The 16,013-nt window shown below is 32.5% G+C and overlaps 1 protein-coding gene across 1 annotated transcript; it reads right to left on the bottom strand.

Annotated features, from left to right (window-relative positions):
• Positions 1-10,429: 10,429 nt before the first annotated feature.
• LOC114253677 (piggyBac transposable element-derived protein 4-like) lies at positions 10,430-13,139 on the bottom strand. Its single transcript, XM_028188659.1, has 2 exons — positions 11,475-13,139; positions 10,430-10,465 (listed from the first exon to the last, which is right to left on the bottom strand). Exons 1-2 carry the CDS (start codon positions 13,137-13,139, stop codon positions 10,430-10,432), a joined length of 1,701 nt encoding a protein of 566 aa, XP_028044460.1.
• Between the last annotated feature and the right edge of the window lie 2,874 nt (positions 13,140-16,013).

Here is a 16,013-nt window from a genome sequence, read left to right on the forward strand (position 1 = left end):
ACAGTTTGTCATCGTATCAGCTATAAGGGAAGGTATCAATTCCGACTGATATGCTAGTAAAAGATTTTTCTTAATCATTACAGGCTGCGATCCTGGTACAAGATCTTATTTCATATCGTGAAGTTAACAGTTTGTTCATCGTATCAGCTATAAGGGAAGGTATCCATTCCGACTGATATGCTAGTAAAAGATTTTTCTTAATCAATGCATGCTCGGATCATGGTAGATGATTCCATAATATATAAAAAGAAAACAGTTTTGACGCCGTGTTGATTTGAAAAATAGCACAAACTTTGTATTATAGTTAAATAATTGCTTATTTACAAAGCCGGTAGGTAGAATTATTTCAACATATAACAAGGATATTTATAGAAGCACAAATTCCGTCTGGGGTCCTGGCAGAAGATTTATCTTTTCAATTTTTTTTCTCGTCTATTAATGCCAAACCAGGAGAAAAATTCCGTATTTTAAATGAAAACCCGTGAACAACTACTTATTTTACAATTATAATAATTTTAAAAAAACGATTTAAGAAGTATTTACATTGTATTCGATCATAAACGATACGGCGTGTAGGTTAATTATATTACTTTTGTGTCCTATTATATTGCACGTGACATACCATAAGTAGCGAGTTTATCCCTATATATTCCTGGTACCTTGATTACAGATTTACATCATTAACGTTATGAAATGCATCTACACAGGAATATTTCAATGATGTTAATTCTCATATTTGATATTTAATATATTATTGAAAACTATTAAGGAAGCTAACGTCATTAAAAAAACTATGCTAATAATTCGTCAAGTTTATTGTTACATAGATAAATTGTATACGTTAAGAAGTCGTATTAGTTGCTCTCCGGAAAGGTATGATTGCCGGCTGGGATCCTAGTAGAAGATTTATCTTATTGTGAAATAAACAGATTGAAACCGTACTGGCCTACTGGGAAGGTATCATTACAGGCTGCGATCCTGGTAGAAGATCTTATTTCATATCGTGAAGTTAACAGTTTGTTCATCGTATCAGCTATAAGGGAAGGTATCAATTCCGACTGATATGCTAGTAAAACATTTTTCTTAATCAATGCATGCTCGGATCATGGTAGATGATTTCATAATATATAAAAAGAAAACAGTTTTGACGCCGTGTTGATTTGAAAAATAGCACAAACTTTGTATTATAGTTAAATAATTGCTTATTTACAAAGCCGGTAGGTAGAATTATTTCAAACATCTATCAAGGATATTTATAGAAGCACAAATTCCGTCTGGGGTCCTGTAGAAGATTTATCGTTTCAATTTTTTTTCTCGTCTATTAATGCCAAACCAGGAGAAAAATTCCGTATTTTAAATGAAAACTCGTGAACAACTACTTATTTTACAATTATAATAATTTTAAAAAAACGCTTTAAGAAGTATTTACATTGTATTCGATCATAAACGATACGGCGTGTAGGTTTATTATATTACTTTTGTGTCCTATTATATTGCACGTGACATACCTTAAGTGGCGAGTTTATCCCTATATATTCCTGGTACCTTGATTACAGATTTACATCATTAACGTTATGAAATGCATCTACACAGGAATATTTCAATGATGTTAATTCTCATATTTGATATTTAATATATTATTGAAAAACTATTAAGGAAGCTAACGTCATTAAAAAAAACTATGCTAAAAATTCGTCAAGTTTATTGTTACATAGATAAATTGTATACGTTAAGAAGTCGTATTAGTTGCTCTCCGGAAAGGTATGATTGCCGGCTGGGATCCTAGTAGAAGATTTATCTTATTATTGTGAAATAAACAGATTGAAATCGTACTGGCCTACTGGGTAGGTATCATTACAGGCTGCGATCCTGGTACAAGATCTTATTTCATATCGTGAAGTTAACAGTTTGTTCATCGTATCAGCTATAAGGGAAGGTATCAATTCCGACTGATATGCTAGTAAAAGATTTTTCTTAATCATTACAGGCTGCGATCCTGGTACAAGATCTTATTTCATATCGTGAAGTTAACAGTTTGTTCATCGTATCAGCTATAAGGGAAGGTATCCATTCCGACTGATATGCTAGTAAAAGATTTTTCTTAATCAATGCATGCTCGGATCATGGTAGATGATTCCATAATATATAAAAAGAAAACAGTTTTGACGCCGTGTTGATTTGAAAAATAGCACAAACTTTGTATTATAGTTAAATAATTGCTTATTTACAAAGCCGGTAGGTAGAATTATTTCAAACATATAACAAGGATATTTATAGAAGCACAAATTCCGTCTGGGGTCCTGGCAGAAGATTTATCTTTTCAATTTTTTTTCTCGTCTATTAATGCCAAACCAGGAGAAAAATTCCGTATTTTAAATGAAAACCCGTGAACAACTACTTATTTTACAATTATAATAATTTTAAAAAAACGATTTAAGAAGTATTTACATTGTATTCGATCATAAACGATACGGCGTGTAGGTTAATTATATTACTTTTGTGTCCTATTATATTGCACGTGACATACCATAAGTAGCGAGTTTATCCCTATATATTCCTGGTACCTTGATTACAGATTTACATCATTAACGTTATGAAATGCATCTACACAGGAATATTTCAATGATGTTAATTCTCATATTTGATATTTAATATATTATTGAAAAACTATTAAGGAAGCTAACGTCATTAAAAAAAAACTATGCTAAAAATTCGTCAAGTTTATTGTTACATAGATAAATTGTATACGTTAAGAAGTCGTATTAGTTGCTCTCCGGAAAGGTATGATTGCCGGCTGGGATCCTAGTAGAAGATTTATCTTATTGTGAAATAAACAGATTGAAATCGTACTGGCCTACTGGGTAGGTATCATTACAGGCTGCGATCCTGGTACAAGATCTTATTTCATATCGTGAAGTTAACAGTTTGTTCATCGTATCAGCTATAAGCGAAGGTATCAATTCCGACTGATATGCTAGTAAAACATTTATCTTAATCAATGCATGCTCGGATCATGGTAGATGATTTCATAATATATAAAAAGAAAACAGTTTTGACGCCGTGTTGATTTGAAAAATAGCACAAACTTTGTATTATAGTTAATAATTGCTTATTTACAAAGCCGGTAGGTAGAATTATTTCAAACATATATCAAGGATATTTATAGAAGCACAATTTCCGTCTGGGGTCCTGGCAGAAGATTTATCTTTTCAATTTTTTTTCTCGTCTATTAATGCCAAACCAGGAGAAAAATTCCGTATTTTAAATGAAAACCCGTGAACAACTACTTATTTTACAATTATAATAATTTTAAAAAAACGATTTAAGAAGTATTTACATTGTATTCGATCATAAACGATACGGCGTGTAGGTTTATTATATTACTTTTGAGTCCTATTATATTGCACGTGACATACCTTAAGTGGCGAGTTTTATCCCTATATATTCCTGGTACCTTGATTACAGATTTACATCATTAACGTTATGAAATGCATCTACACAGGAATATTTCAATGATGTTAATTCTCATATTTGATATTTAATATATTATTGAAAAACTATTAAGGAAGCTAACGTCATTAAAAAAAACTATGCTAATAATTCGTCAAGTTTATTGTTACATAGATAAATTGTATACGTTAAGAAGTCGTATTAGTTGCTCTCCGGAAAGGTATGATTGCCGGCTGGGATCCTAGTAGAAGATTTATCTTATTATTGTGAAATAAACAGATTGAAACCGTACTGGCCTACTGGGAAGGTATCATTACAGGCTGCGATCCTGGTAGAAGATTTTATTTCATCTCGTGAAGTTAACAGTTTGTTCATCGTATCAGCTATAAGGAAAGGTATCATTCAGACTGATATGCTAGTAGAAGATTTTTCTTAATCATTACAGGCTGCGATCCTGGTACAAGATCTTATTTCATATCGTGAAGTTAACAGTTTGTTCATCGTATCAGCTATAAGGAAAGGTATCAATTCCGACTGATATGCTAGTAGAAGATTTTTCTTAAACATTACAGGCTGCGATCCTGGTACAAGATCTTATTTCATATCGTGAAGTTAACAGTTTGTTCATCGTATCAGCTATAAGGGAAGGTATCAATTCCGACTGATATGCTAGTAGAAGATTTTTTTGATTCAATGCATGCTCGGATCATGGTAGATGATTTCATAATATATAAAAGGAAAACAGTTTTGACGCCGTGTTCATTTGAAAAATAGCACATACTTTGTATTATAGTTAAATAATTGCTTATTTACAAAGCCGGTAGGTAGAATTATTTCAAACATATATCAAGGATATTTATAGAAGCACAAATTCCGTCTGGGGTCCTGGCAGAAGATTTATCTTTTCAATTTTTTTTCTCGTCTTTTAATGCCAAACCAGGAGAAAAATTCCGTATTTTAAATGAAAATCCGTGAAAAAATACTTATTTTACAATTAAGATAATTTTAAAAAAACGATTTAAGAAGTATTTACATTGTATTCGATCATAAACGATACGGCGTGTAGGTTTATTATATAACTTTTGTGTCCTATTATATTGTACGTGACATTCCTTAAGTGGCGAGTTTATCCCTATATATTCCTAGTACCTTGATTACAGATTTACATCATTAACGTTATGAAATGCATCTACACAGGAATATTTCAATGTTGTTAATTCTCATATTTGATATTTACTATATTATTGAAAAACTATTAAGGAAGCTTACAACATTAAAAAAACTATGCTAATAATTCATCAAGTTTATTGTTACATTGATAAATTGTATACATTAAGAAGTCGTATTAGTTGCTCTCCGGAAAGGTATGATTGCCGGCTGGGATCCTAGTAGAAGATTTATCTTATTATTGTGAAATAAACAGATTTAACCGTACTGGCCTACTGGGAAGGTATCATTACAGGCTGCGATCCTGGTAGAAGATCTTATTTCATATCGTGAAGTTAACAGTTTGTACATCGTATCAGCTATAAGGAAAGGTATCAATTCCGACTGATATGCTAGTAGAAGATTTTTCTTAATCATTACAGGCTGCTATCCTAGTAGAAGATTTTATTTCATATCGTGAAGTTAACAGTTTGTTCATCGTATCAGCTATAAGGAAAGGTATCAATTCTGACTGATATGCTAGTAGAAGATTTTTCTTAATCATTACAGGCTGCGATCCTGGTAGAAGATGTTATTTCATATCGTGAAGTTAATAGTTTGTTCATCGTATCAGCTATAAGGGAAGGTATCAATTCCGACTGATATGCTAGTAAAAGATTTTTCTTAATCAATGCATGCTCGGATCATGGTAGATGATTTCATAATATATAAAAAGAAAACAGTTTTGACGCCGTGTTGATTTGAAAAATAGCACAAACTTTGTATTATAGTTAAATAATTGCTTATTTACAAAGCCGGTAGGTAGAATTATTTCAAACATCTATCAAGAATATTTATAAAAGCACAAATTCCTTCTGGGGTCCTGTAGAAGATTTATTGTTGAATGTAAACAACACACCCTATAGTATGTAGATTATAAGTAAAATTATTCACACTGTAGTTCGGCAGACGCTGAATAGGCATTTTTGTATAACTAGCATATTCTCTCTATGTAGTAGTCTGTAGGACAATCAGTCGTTGTTTTATATTACGCCTCGGAGCACTATAGTTATTCGTTTCAATTATACATATTATTATATTATTACATATATCCGATCTTATTATTATTTACCTTTAGCTTCTGTATATCTGGTGTACTTTAACAGGTTATGGGCCCAGTAGTACGGTAATTATAATAGAGTCGTGTATGTTTGATACTATAATTATTGATTTACGAATCGCGTGTTTGTGTACAGACAGTGTACAGCAATAATAATTCGTGAAGTATAGTGCAGTGCAGTGTTAGTGCATCGATCGTGTGAAGCGCAGAAACTGTGTTTGTTATTATTACATTTATAGTGTACAGACAGTGTACAGATAATTCGTTATTATGGAAAACGAATCTATAAAAATAAATAAACTGACAGGTAATGAAAATTGGGAAACATGGAAATTCTAAATAAAAGTCATAATGACTGCAGCCGATATATTTGATGTTGTGACCGGAAATTCGAAAGAACCTGTTCTTAACAAATCAAGTTCAGAAACTGAAGAAGATGCAAGAAAAAGGTATGGTGTAGATTATTCAATATATAAAAAAGCGGACAACAAGGCTCAAAAGTATATAGTCACGTCAGTGGATGAACAACCACTGCAGTACATAATGAATTGTGACACGGCTAAGGAAATGTGGGACAAGTTGCTTAGTGTATATGAACAAAAGTCGGACTCGAGTGTAACATTGATTCAACAAAAGTTCTACAGCTATGTTAAAGACCCAGATGACAATATGGCGATTCATATTTCGAAATTGGAGAGTCTTAGTAGAAAATTAAAGCAGTTAGGTGAACCAATATCCAACTCAATGCTTATGACTAAGATACTAATGACTTTGCCAGAAAATTACAAACATTTCTACAGTGCATGGGATTCGATACCAGATGTGGACAAAACATTGTCAAATTTGTCATCTAGACTCATGGTAGAGGAAACAAGGCAAACTCAAGGTTATGATACTCAGAGAGATATTGCAAGTAGTAGTGCATTTTCGGCAAAGAAATCCTATGGAACAAATAAAGAAAAACATACGAAAATTGGCAATTCTGAAAGTCAATGGAACAATGATAAAAAACCAGGCAAGTGTAATCATTGTAAAAAACCAGGGCATTGGAAACGTGAATGCCGGATTTTCTTAAAAGAACAAAAAGAAAAAAATAAGAGCAACTCAGGAAATGCGTTGGTTGGTGTACAATCAAAGGACATCGAAATCAACGAGTCGGAAAAATGGTATGTGGATTCAGGCGCTAGCGATCATATGACCAGCAGAAGAGAATGGTTCAGTAACTATGAGTCATTTGAAGTGCAGTTACCAGTACATATCGGTGATGGTAAACATATTATGGCTATTGGTAAAGGTAATATAAATGTACAAGCGAGAATCGGCGATAAATGGGTTGACAGTCATTTGTCAAACGTTTTACATGTACCTGATCTGAAGGTAAATTTGTTTTCGTGTGGAGCATGTCTTGATAAAGGCATAAAAATGATGACAGACAGTGACGGATGTATATTTAAAAAAAACAATCGTATAGTTGCTATTGGAGTTCGTGAGAATAAAATGTTTTCAATGGTTCTGAGAACAAGACCATTATTACAACCGGCTGATCAAGCAAATGTTGCAGTTAAAAATCTCACGTTACTACAGTGGCATGAAATATTAAGTCATCAGAATGTTCAATATGTTCGGAACTACTTGAAATATAAGCGGATTCCATTCATAGAAACGAAAAACAAATTTTTCTGTGAAGCTTGCATTTATGGTAAACAACACAGAGAGCCATTCACATTAAGTAAAACTAAAACTACAAAGCCAGGTCAGTTAATTCACAGTGATGTATGTGGCCCCATGGAGGAAAACTCATTTGGAGGTAAACGGTATTTTGTTATATTCAAGGATGATTTTTCTAACTATACGTATGTGTATTTTATGAGCCAAAAATCAGAAGTTAAAAATAAATTTGAATTATTTTTGAATACAGTCAAAAATCAGTTAAATATTTCAGTTATTACTTTAAGAAGTGATTGTGGTCTGGAATATAAAGTACTGAAGTAAAAGCCTTATTGGATAAATTAGGAATAAAACATGAGACGAGTGTACCATACACGCCCCAGCAAAATGGCAAGGCGGAAAGATCAATGCGAACAATTGTAGAAGCGGCCAGAACTATGTTATATAGCAAAAATTTATCTAAGACACTTTGGGCAGAAGCAGTGAATACAGTCGTGTATACAATAAATCGTACAGGTAACACAGGTCAAGAAGGAAAAACACCTTATGAATTATGGTTCAATAAAACACCCGATATAAAGCATCTGAAAAATTTTGGTACCGAAGTATATGCACATATACCAAAAGAAAAACGAAGAAAATGGGATCAAAAGGGTAGAAAAGGTATATTCGTTGGATACTCAGAAGAAACCAAAGGATATCGTATATGCTTTGATGGAAGAGAAATTTCAATAAGCAGAGATGTAATATTCAAAGAGTCAACAAGTCCATCTACAGCTACACAAGTAAAAATCATAAATAAAGAAGAAGAGGAAGAAATAAATTTGGAAGGAGAAGCTGGAGATGAGGAAGACAACAACGACGACGAAGAAAAGTTGGATGATGATGAACAGATAACAATAGGAGTTGAAGAGCAAACAAGAATGACACTCAGAGACAGAGGAAAACTCAATAAACCTATCAGGTATAGAGATGCGTTATTTTCAGCATGTAATGATCCAGTTACATTCGAAGACGCTATGACAGGTGACAATTCAGATAATTGGAAGGCAGCAATGAACGATGAAATGTTGTCATTGAATAAGAATGAAACATGGACACTTGTGGTCTTGCCTCAGAATAAAAAACCTATCAATAATGGTTGGGTATACAAGACTAAATACAAAGCGAACGGAGATGTCGATCGGTACAAAGCAAGGTTAGTGATAAAGGGATGTGCGCAAGTTCATGGAATAGATTTTCAAGAAACATTCAGCCCAGTAGTGAAATATGATTCTGTTCGAGTAATACTTGCGATAGCAGCAGCCAGAAAATTAGTACTCAGACAATTTGACATTAAAACAGCATTCTTATATGGAGATCTTGAAGAAGACATTTATATGAAACAGCCAAAAGGTTACGAAGACGGAACACATTTAGTATGCAAACTTCAACGGAGCCTATATGGGTTGAAACAGGCGCCCAGGTGCTGGAACAAAAAGTTCAAAAATATGCTGATGAACTTTGACCTAAAAGAAACAAAAGCAGATCCTTGTGTATTCGTAAGTAATAAAAACAATCAATTATTAATTGTCGCTATTTTTGTAGACGATGGGCTAATCGCAGCAACAAATAACCAGCTGGTGGACATAATGGTGAAGTATCTAAAGGACAACTTCGAGACGAAGGAAGGTGAACTTGATCATTTCTTGGGTATTGAAATTGATCAGAGACCTGATGGTTCAATTTTCGTACACCAATCTTCATATTGCAAGCGCATTTTAGAGAGGTTCAATATGGAAGAAACCAAAGTCTTGCATATTCCCACAGATCCACAACACTCATTAGATCCAAATCTGGCAGGATCATTGGAAGCAGGGGAAGTTCCATACAGAGAAGCAGTTGGAAGTTTGTTGTATCTAAGCCAAATAACAAGGCCCGATATAACGTTTGCAGTAAACCTTGTCAGTCGTTATCTAGAAAAGCCTCTGACAATTCATCGGAATGCGGTGAAACGCATATTTAAATATTTAAAGGGAACGTTTAATTATGGTTTAATTTATGATTCTAGTGTAACACCAAAGTTGCGTGGATATAGTGATGCAGACTATGCTGGTGATACAATAACGAGACGATCAACTTCAGGATTCATTTTCATGATGGGAGATGGAATCGTAGCATGGTGTTCACAAAGGCAAAAATCGGTAGCACTTTCGACTACTGAGGCAGAATACATAACGCTGAGCCAATCTATACAGGAACTCACTTGGTTGACGCTACTTATCAGTGATCTTCTGGAGCCACAGGGAGATACACCTGTTTTGTATGCAGACAACCAAAGCGCTATCAAACTAGTGAAAAATCCAGAATACCATAAGCGAACAAAACACATCGATGTACGCTATCATTACATTCGTGAGAAGTTCAGTGAAGGGATGTTTTCTCTAGAATATGTGCCAAGCAAGGAGCAGTTAGCTGACATATTGACTAAGCCAACTCCACGACCAAGATTCCAGGAACTCAGGGAGATGTTGGGAATTAGATATATTAATTCTAAGTTAGGGTATATTGTTTAAGGGGAAGTGTTGAATGTAAACAACACACCCTATAGTATGTAGATTATAAGTAAAATTATTCACACTGTAGTTCGGCAGACGCTGAATAGGCATTTTTGTATAACTAGCATATTCTCTCTATGTAGTAGTCTGTAGGACAATCAGTCGTTGTTTTATATTACGCCTCGGAGCACTATAGTTATTCGTTTCAATTATACATATTATTATATTATTACATATATCCGATCTTATTATTATTTACCTTTAGCTTCTGTATATCTGGTGTACTTTAACATTTATCTTTTCAATTTTTTTCTCGTCTTTTAATGTTAAACCAGGAGAAAAATTCCGTATTTTAAATGAAAATCCGTGAACAACTACTTATTTTGCAATTAAGATAATTTTAAAAAAACGATTTAAGAAGTATTTACATTGTATTCGATCATAAACGATACGGCGTGTAGGTTTATTATATTACTATTGTGTCCTATTATATTGCACGTGACATACCTTATGTGGCGAGTTTATCCCTATATATTCCTGGTACCTTGATTACAGATTTACATCATTAACGTTATGAAATGCATCTACACAGGAATATTTCAATGTTGTTAATTCTCATATTTGATCTTTAATATATTATTGAAAAACTATTAAGGAAGCTAACGTCATTAAAAAAAACTATGCTAATAATTCGTCAAGTTTATTGTTACATAGATAAATTGTATACGTTAAGAAGTCGTATTAGTTGCTCTCCGGAAAGGTATGATTGCCGGCTGGGATCCTAGTAGAAGATTTATCTTATTATTGTGAAATAAACAGATTTAAACCGTACTGGCCTACTGGGAAGGTATCATTACAGGCTGCGATCCTGGTAGAAGATCTTATTTCATATCGTGAAGTTAGCAGTTTGTACATCGTATCAACTATAAGGAAAGGTATCAATTCAGACTGATATGCTAGTAGAAGATTTTTCTTAATCATTACAGGCTGCGATCCTGGTACAAGATCTTATTTCATATCGTGAAGTTAACAGTTTGTTCATCGTATCAGCTATAAGGGAAGGTATCAATTCCGACTGATATGCTAGTAAAAGATTTTTCTTAACACGTTAAACGCCGACGTCGATTTGGCATGCGCGCGCCCGTCGCTGCAGTCGATTGACGTGTGGGCGCCTGTCGCCACACGTATAATTTGTATAATTAACGAGTGTCAACCCGTGGTTGTCACCGGCCAATGGCGCCCGTTTTCAGTTATTTATAAAAATATAATTTCTATTTCGTTTTTTATTTTTTATTATTATATAACTACTAATAAATAATAATACATAATATATATTATACAATTTTAATGAAAGGTACCTTTCAAAATATTTAAAAAAAGAATAAAACATATCTTTTACTTCAAAATTATACCATTTGTATTATAATAACACTGTATAGTTATACATAAATATAAAATAAAAAAAAAAATCTTTTACTTTGTATAATAATAAAACTTAATGCGCAAAATAATAATTAAACTTAAAATGTTTTTAAAAATAAATCATAACAAACTTGATTATGCATGATAAATTTCGAAACAGTTTTCAATGCATAGACCAGGTTGACCTTCACAACTGCTACAATAAAATATTGTTGTTTTCCGTGTGCCGTTTGAATGGCAAACCTTACATCTTTTTCTAATATATTTTTTTTTTCGTTTTTTGGTACTTTTGTAGGATAGTGCGTGCTTTTTTTATTAGGAAGTATTGGAGGAACATTTATGCTGGTTTTATTTTTTACCAATGCTGTAATAACGGAAAGTCTAAAATCATACAGACTACATTTTTTTACGTTTTCTACGTATAAGTAATCGGCATTTAGCAAAAATAATTTAAAAAAATGAATCCCGATTTTTTTGTACCACCTTACAGTTTTTCTTTCGCATGGGTAGTATGATAGCATTTGGTCTTGTCTATCAATTCCCGACATATATTTGTTATACATAGAAATTGCCTTAGGTTTCAATTTTTGATCTCCTCTTCTGTTAGTAACTTCAACTAAATCATTAGTGTGCTCAGAGCTTATAGCTAAAACTTCTCGTCTGTCTCGCCATTTCATCACACATACGCCTTCCTTGGTATACTTTCCAACACTTTCTCCTACTTTTAATTTTTTCAAAGTTATTTCTTTAGGGTTTCTTTTTCTATTGGCTCGCAAAGTTCCTGTACAATATGTTCCTTTTGTTAGAAGTATGTGAGCTAGCTTTACACTATTGTAATAATTGTCCATATACAATGATCGACCACACCCAGTAAGTCCTTCCATTAATTTTACGACAACATATTCTGTATAAGTAAAATCGTCAGACGTATCATTTCCTTGTCCAGAGTATATCATAATTCTGTGGACTAACCCACCGGATTCTGTGAGCATGTACAGTTTGATACCATACTTATGGCGCTTATTTTTGATGTATTGCCGGAAAACTAATCTACCCCGATATAAAACCATTGACTCATCGAGTGCTAAATTTTCAGAAGGTTCATAAACATCTGTCATTTTATTATTGAAATATGTTACTATCGGTTCAATTTTATTCAGGCGATTGTTCACATCATATTCACTTTCAGTAAAATGCAAATTTCTCAAAAGTAATATAAAACGATTTCTACTCATATATTGCCGAAAAAAATTCAAGTTGAATAACTCGCTTGTCTTCCAATAATCTTCCAAACGATTGACTCTTATAGTTCCAGTGTGAAAAAGTAAACCAATAAAAAGTTTCATTTCGGGTATATTTGTATCTTTCCGCGTAGAAATTCGAGATGATGGACCCCCAGATCCGGATAAAAAAACTTCAACTGCATATTTATTGGTTTCGTTAACTAATAACTCGAAAAGTCTATCATCAAATAATAGATTAAAATAATCAATAGGGTCATTTCCTTGCGGAAAAACCTTCAATCCTTTGGATTTTGAAAACGGGATATGTGTCACTATAGGTGGTCTATTACTCCATGTATAACTCGATGAAGAAATAATAGGTACATCTGATATATTTTCCTCTTCTTGTTGTACTGTATTATTGGTTTGTGATATCGGAAGTGACCATTCTGGATCAAAATCATCATCACCAGAATCCCCTTCCCCCAAATCAGTACCAGAACTTAAGCCAAAATCATCATCTGAATTTTCTAACAAACGCAATAATTCTTCATCAGTCATTGGGTTGCCCATTTTTCTTGAAAAAAAAAATAATTTTGTTATATATTATAAACCATTAAAATTCAATTTTTCGTGCGATGGTAAAATGTTTTAAGTATTTATCGATTATTTATAATTATAATTTATTTTAAAAATGTTATACTTAAATAAACTTCAAAATTCGCGGAAAATCAATTTTTTACAAACAACAATATAATTTTATTTTATATTTTATTATTATTATATAACATATATATCTACTGTATGAGGAATATTGAAACCAAAAAAAATAGTGGTAGTGAATTAACGGAAAAGGTCCGGAATATTATTTTATTAGAATATTTTAATATAGCTTTCCAAATGTGAAAAAAAAAATGTATGGATTTATGTAAAATAAAAGTATAACTTATCTTATATTTTCTTCTACTTCATATAACAATGAAAATTGCAAAAAAAATGTAAAAATCAGGAAAAACTAGAACCAACTACACTACGTAATAAACAATATATTACTGAATAGCCGACAGAAATTTCAAATATGTACAGCTATAGCCGCCTTCAAAATATCGCAATAAGCGACAGGCAGCGGCATGTCAACCACGGGTTGACATCGGCGTTTAACGTGTTAATCAATGCATGCTCGGATCATGGTAGATGATTTCATAATATATAAAAAGAAAACAGTTTTGACGCCGTGTTGATTTGAAAAATAGCACAAACTTTGTATTATAGTTAAATAATTGCTTATTTACAAAGCCGGTAGGTAGAATTATTTCAAACATCTATCAAGGATATTTATAGAAGCACAAATTCCGTCTGGGGTCCTGTAGAAGATTTATCTTTTCAATTTTTTTCTCGTCTTTTAATGTTAAACCAGGAGAAAAATTCCGTATTTTAAATGAAAATCCGTGAACAACTACTTATTTTGCAATTAAGATAATTTTAAAAAAACGATTTAAGAAGTATTTACATTGTATTCGATCATAAACGATACGGCGTGTAGGTTTATTATATTACTATTGTGTCCTATTATATTGCACGTGACATACCTTATGTGGCGAGTTTATCCCTATATATTCCTGGTACCTTGATTACAGATTTACATCATTAACGTTATGAAATGCATCTACACAGGAATATTTCAATATTGTTAATTCTCATATTTGATATTTAATATATTATTGAAAAACTATTAAGGAAGCTAACGTCATTAAAAAAAACTATGCTAATAATTCGTCAAGTTTATTGTTACATAGATAAATTGTATACGTTAAGAAGTCGTATTAGTTGCCCTCCGGAAAGGTATGATTGCCGGCTGGGATTCTAGTAGAAGATTTATCTTATTATTGTGAAATAAACAGATTGAAACCGTACTGGCCTACTGGGAAGGTATCATTACAGGCTGCAATCCTGGTAGAAGATCTTATTTCATATCGTGAAGTTAACAGTTTGTACATCGTATCAGCTATAAGGAAAGGTATCAATTCCGACAGATATGCTAGTAGAAGATTTTTCTTAATCATTACAGGCTGCGATCCTGGTAGAAGATGTTATTTCATATCGTGAAGTTAACAGTTTGTTCATCGTATCAGCTATAAGGGAAGGTATCAATTCCGACTGATATGCTAGTAAAACATTTTTCTTAATCAATGCATGCTCGGATCATGGTAGATGATTTCATAATATATAAAAGGAAAACAGTTTTGACGCCGTGTTAATTTGAAAAATAGCACAAACTTTGTATTATAGTTAAATAATTGCTTATTTACAAAGCCGGTAGGTAGAATTATTTCAAACATATATCAAGGATATTTATAGAAGCACAAATTCCGTCTGGGGTCCTGGCAGAAGATTTATCTTTTCAATTTTTTTTCTCGTCTATTAATGCCAAACCAGGAGAAAAATTCCGTATTTTAAATGAAAACCCGTGAACAAATACTTATTTTACAATTATAATAATTTTAAAAAAACGATTTAAGAAGTATTTACATTGTATTCGATCATAAACGATACGGCGTGTAGGTTTATTATATTACTTTTGTGTCCTATTATATTGCACGTGACATACCTTATGTGGCGAGTTTATCCCTATATATTCCTGGTACCTTGATTACAGATTTACATCATTAACGTTATGAAATGCATCTACACAGGAATATTTCAATGTTGTTAATTCTCATATTTGATATTTAATATATTATTGAAAAACTATTAAGGAAGCTAACGTCATTAAAAAAAACTATGCTAATAATTCGTCAAGTTTATTGTTACATAGATAAATTGTATACGTTAAGAAGTCGTATTAGTTGCTTTTCGGAAAGGTATGATTGCCGGCTGGGATCCTAGTAGAAGATTTATCTTATTATTGTGAAATAAACAGATTGAAACCGTACTGGCCTACTGGGAAGGTATCATTACAGGCTGCGATCCTGGTAGAAGATCTTATTTCATATCGTGAAGTTAACAGTTTGTACATCGTATCAGCTATAAGGAAAGTTATCAATTCAGACTGATATGCTAGTAGAAGATTTTTCTTAATCATTACAGGCTGCGATCCTGGTACAAGATCTTATTTCATATCGTGAAGTTAACAGTTTGTTCATCGTATCAGCTATAAGGAAAGGTATCAATTCCGACTGATATGCTAGTAAAACATTTTTCTTAATCAATGCATGCTCGGATCATGGTAGATGATTTCATAATATATAAAAGGAAAACAGTTTTGACGCCGTGTTAATTTGAAAAATAGCACAAACTTTGTATTATAGTTAAATAATTGCTTATTTACAAAGCCGGTAGGTAGAATTATTTCAAACATATATCAAGGATATTTATAGAAGCACAAATTCCGTCTGGGGTCCTGGCAGAAGATTTATCTTTTCAATTTTTTTTCTCGTCTATTAATGC

Source organism: Rhopalosiphum maidis, chromosome 3, assembly GCF_003676215.2.
Source record: "Rhopalosiphum maidis isolate BTI-1 chromosome 3, ASM367621v3, whole genome shotgun sequence".
NCBI classification, from domain to species: Eukaryota; Metazoa; Arthropoda; class Insecta; order Hemiptera; family Aphididae; genus Rhopalosiphum; species Rhopalosiphum maidis.

Bases quoted from the DNA above. Each gene is read 5' to 3' on its own strand.
- LOC114253677 (XM_028188659.1), bottom strand. From the start codon at position 13,139: ATGGGCAACCCAATGACTGATGAAGAATTATTGCGTTTGTTAGAAAAT. The intron at 10,466-11,474 runs GTTTGTTATGAT...TCTGTAATCAAG, and splicing joins AATTTATCATGCATAATCAA to GTACCAGGAATATATAGGGA.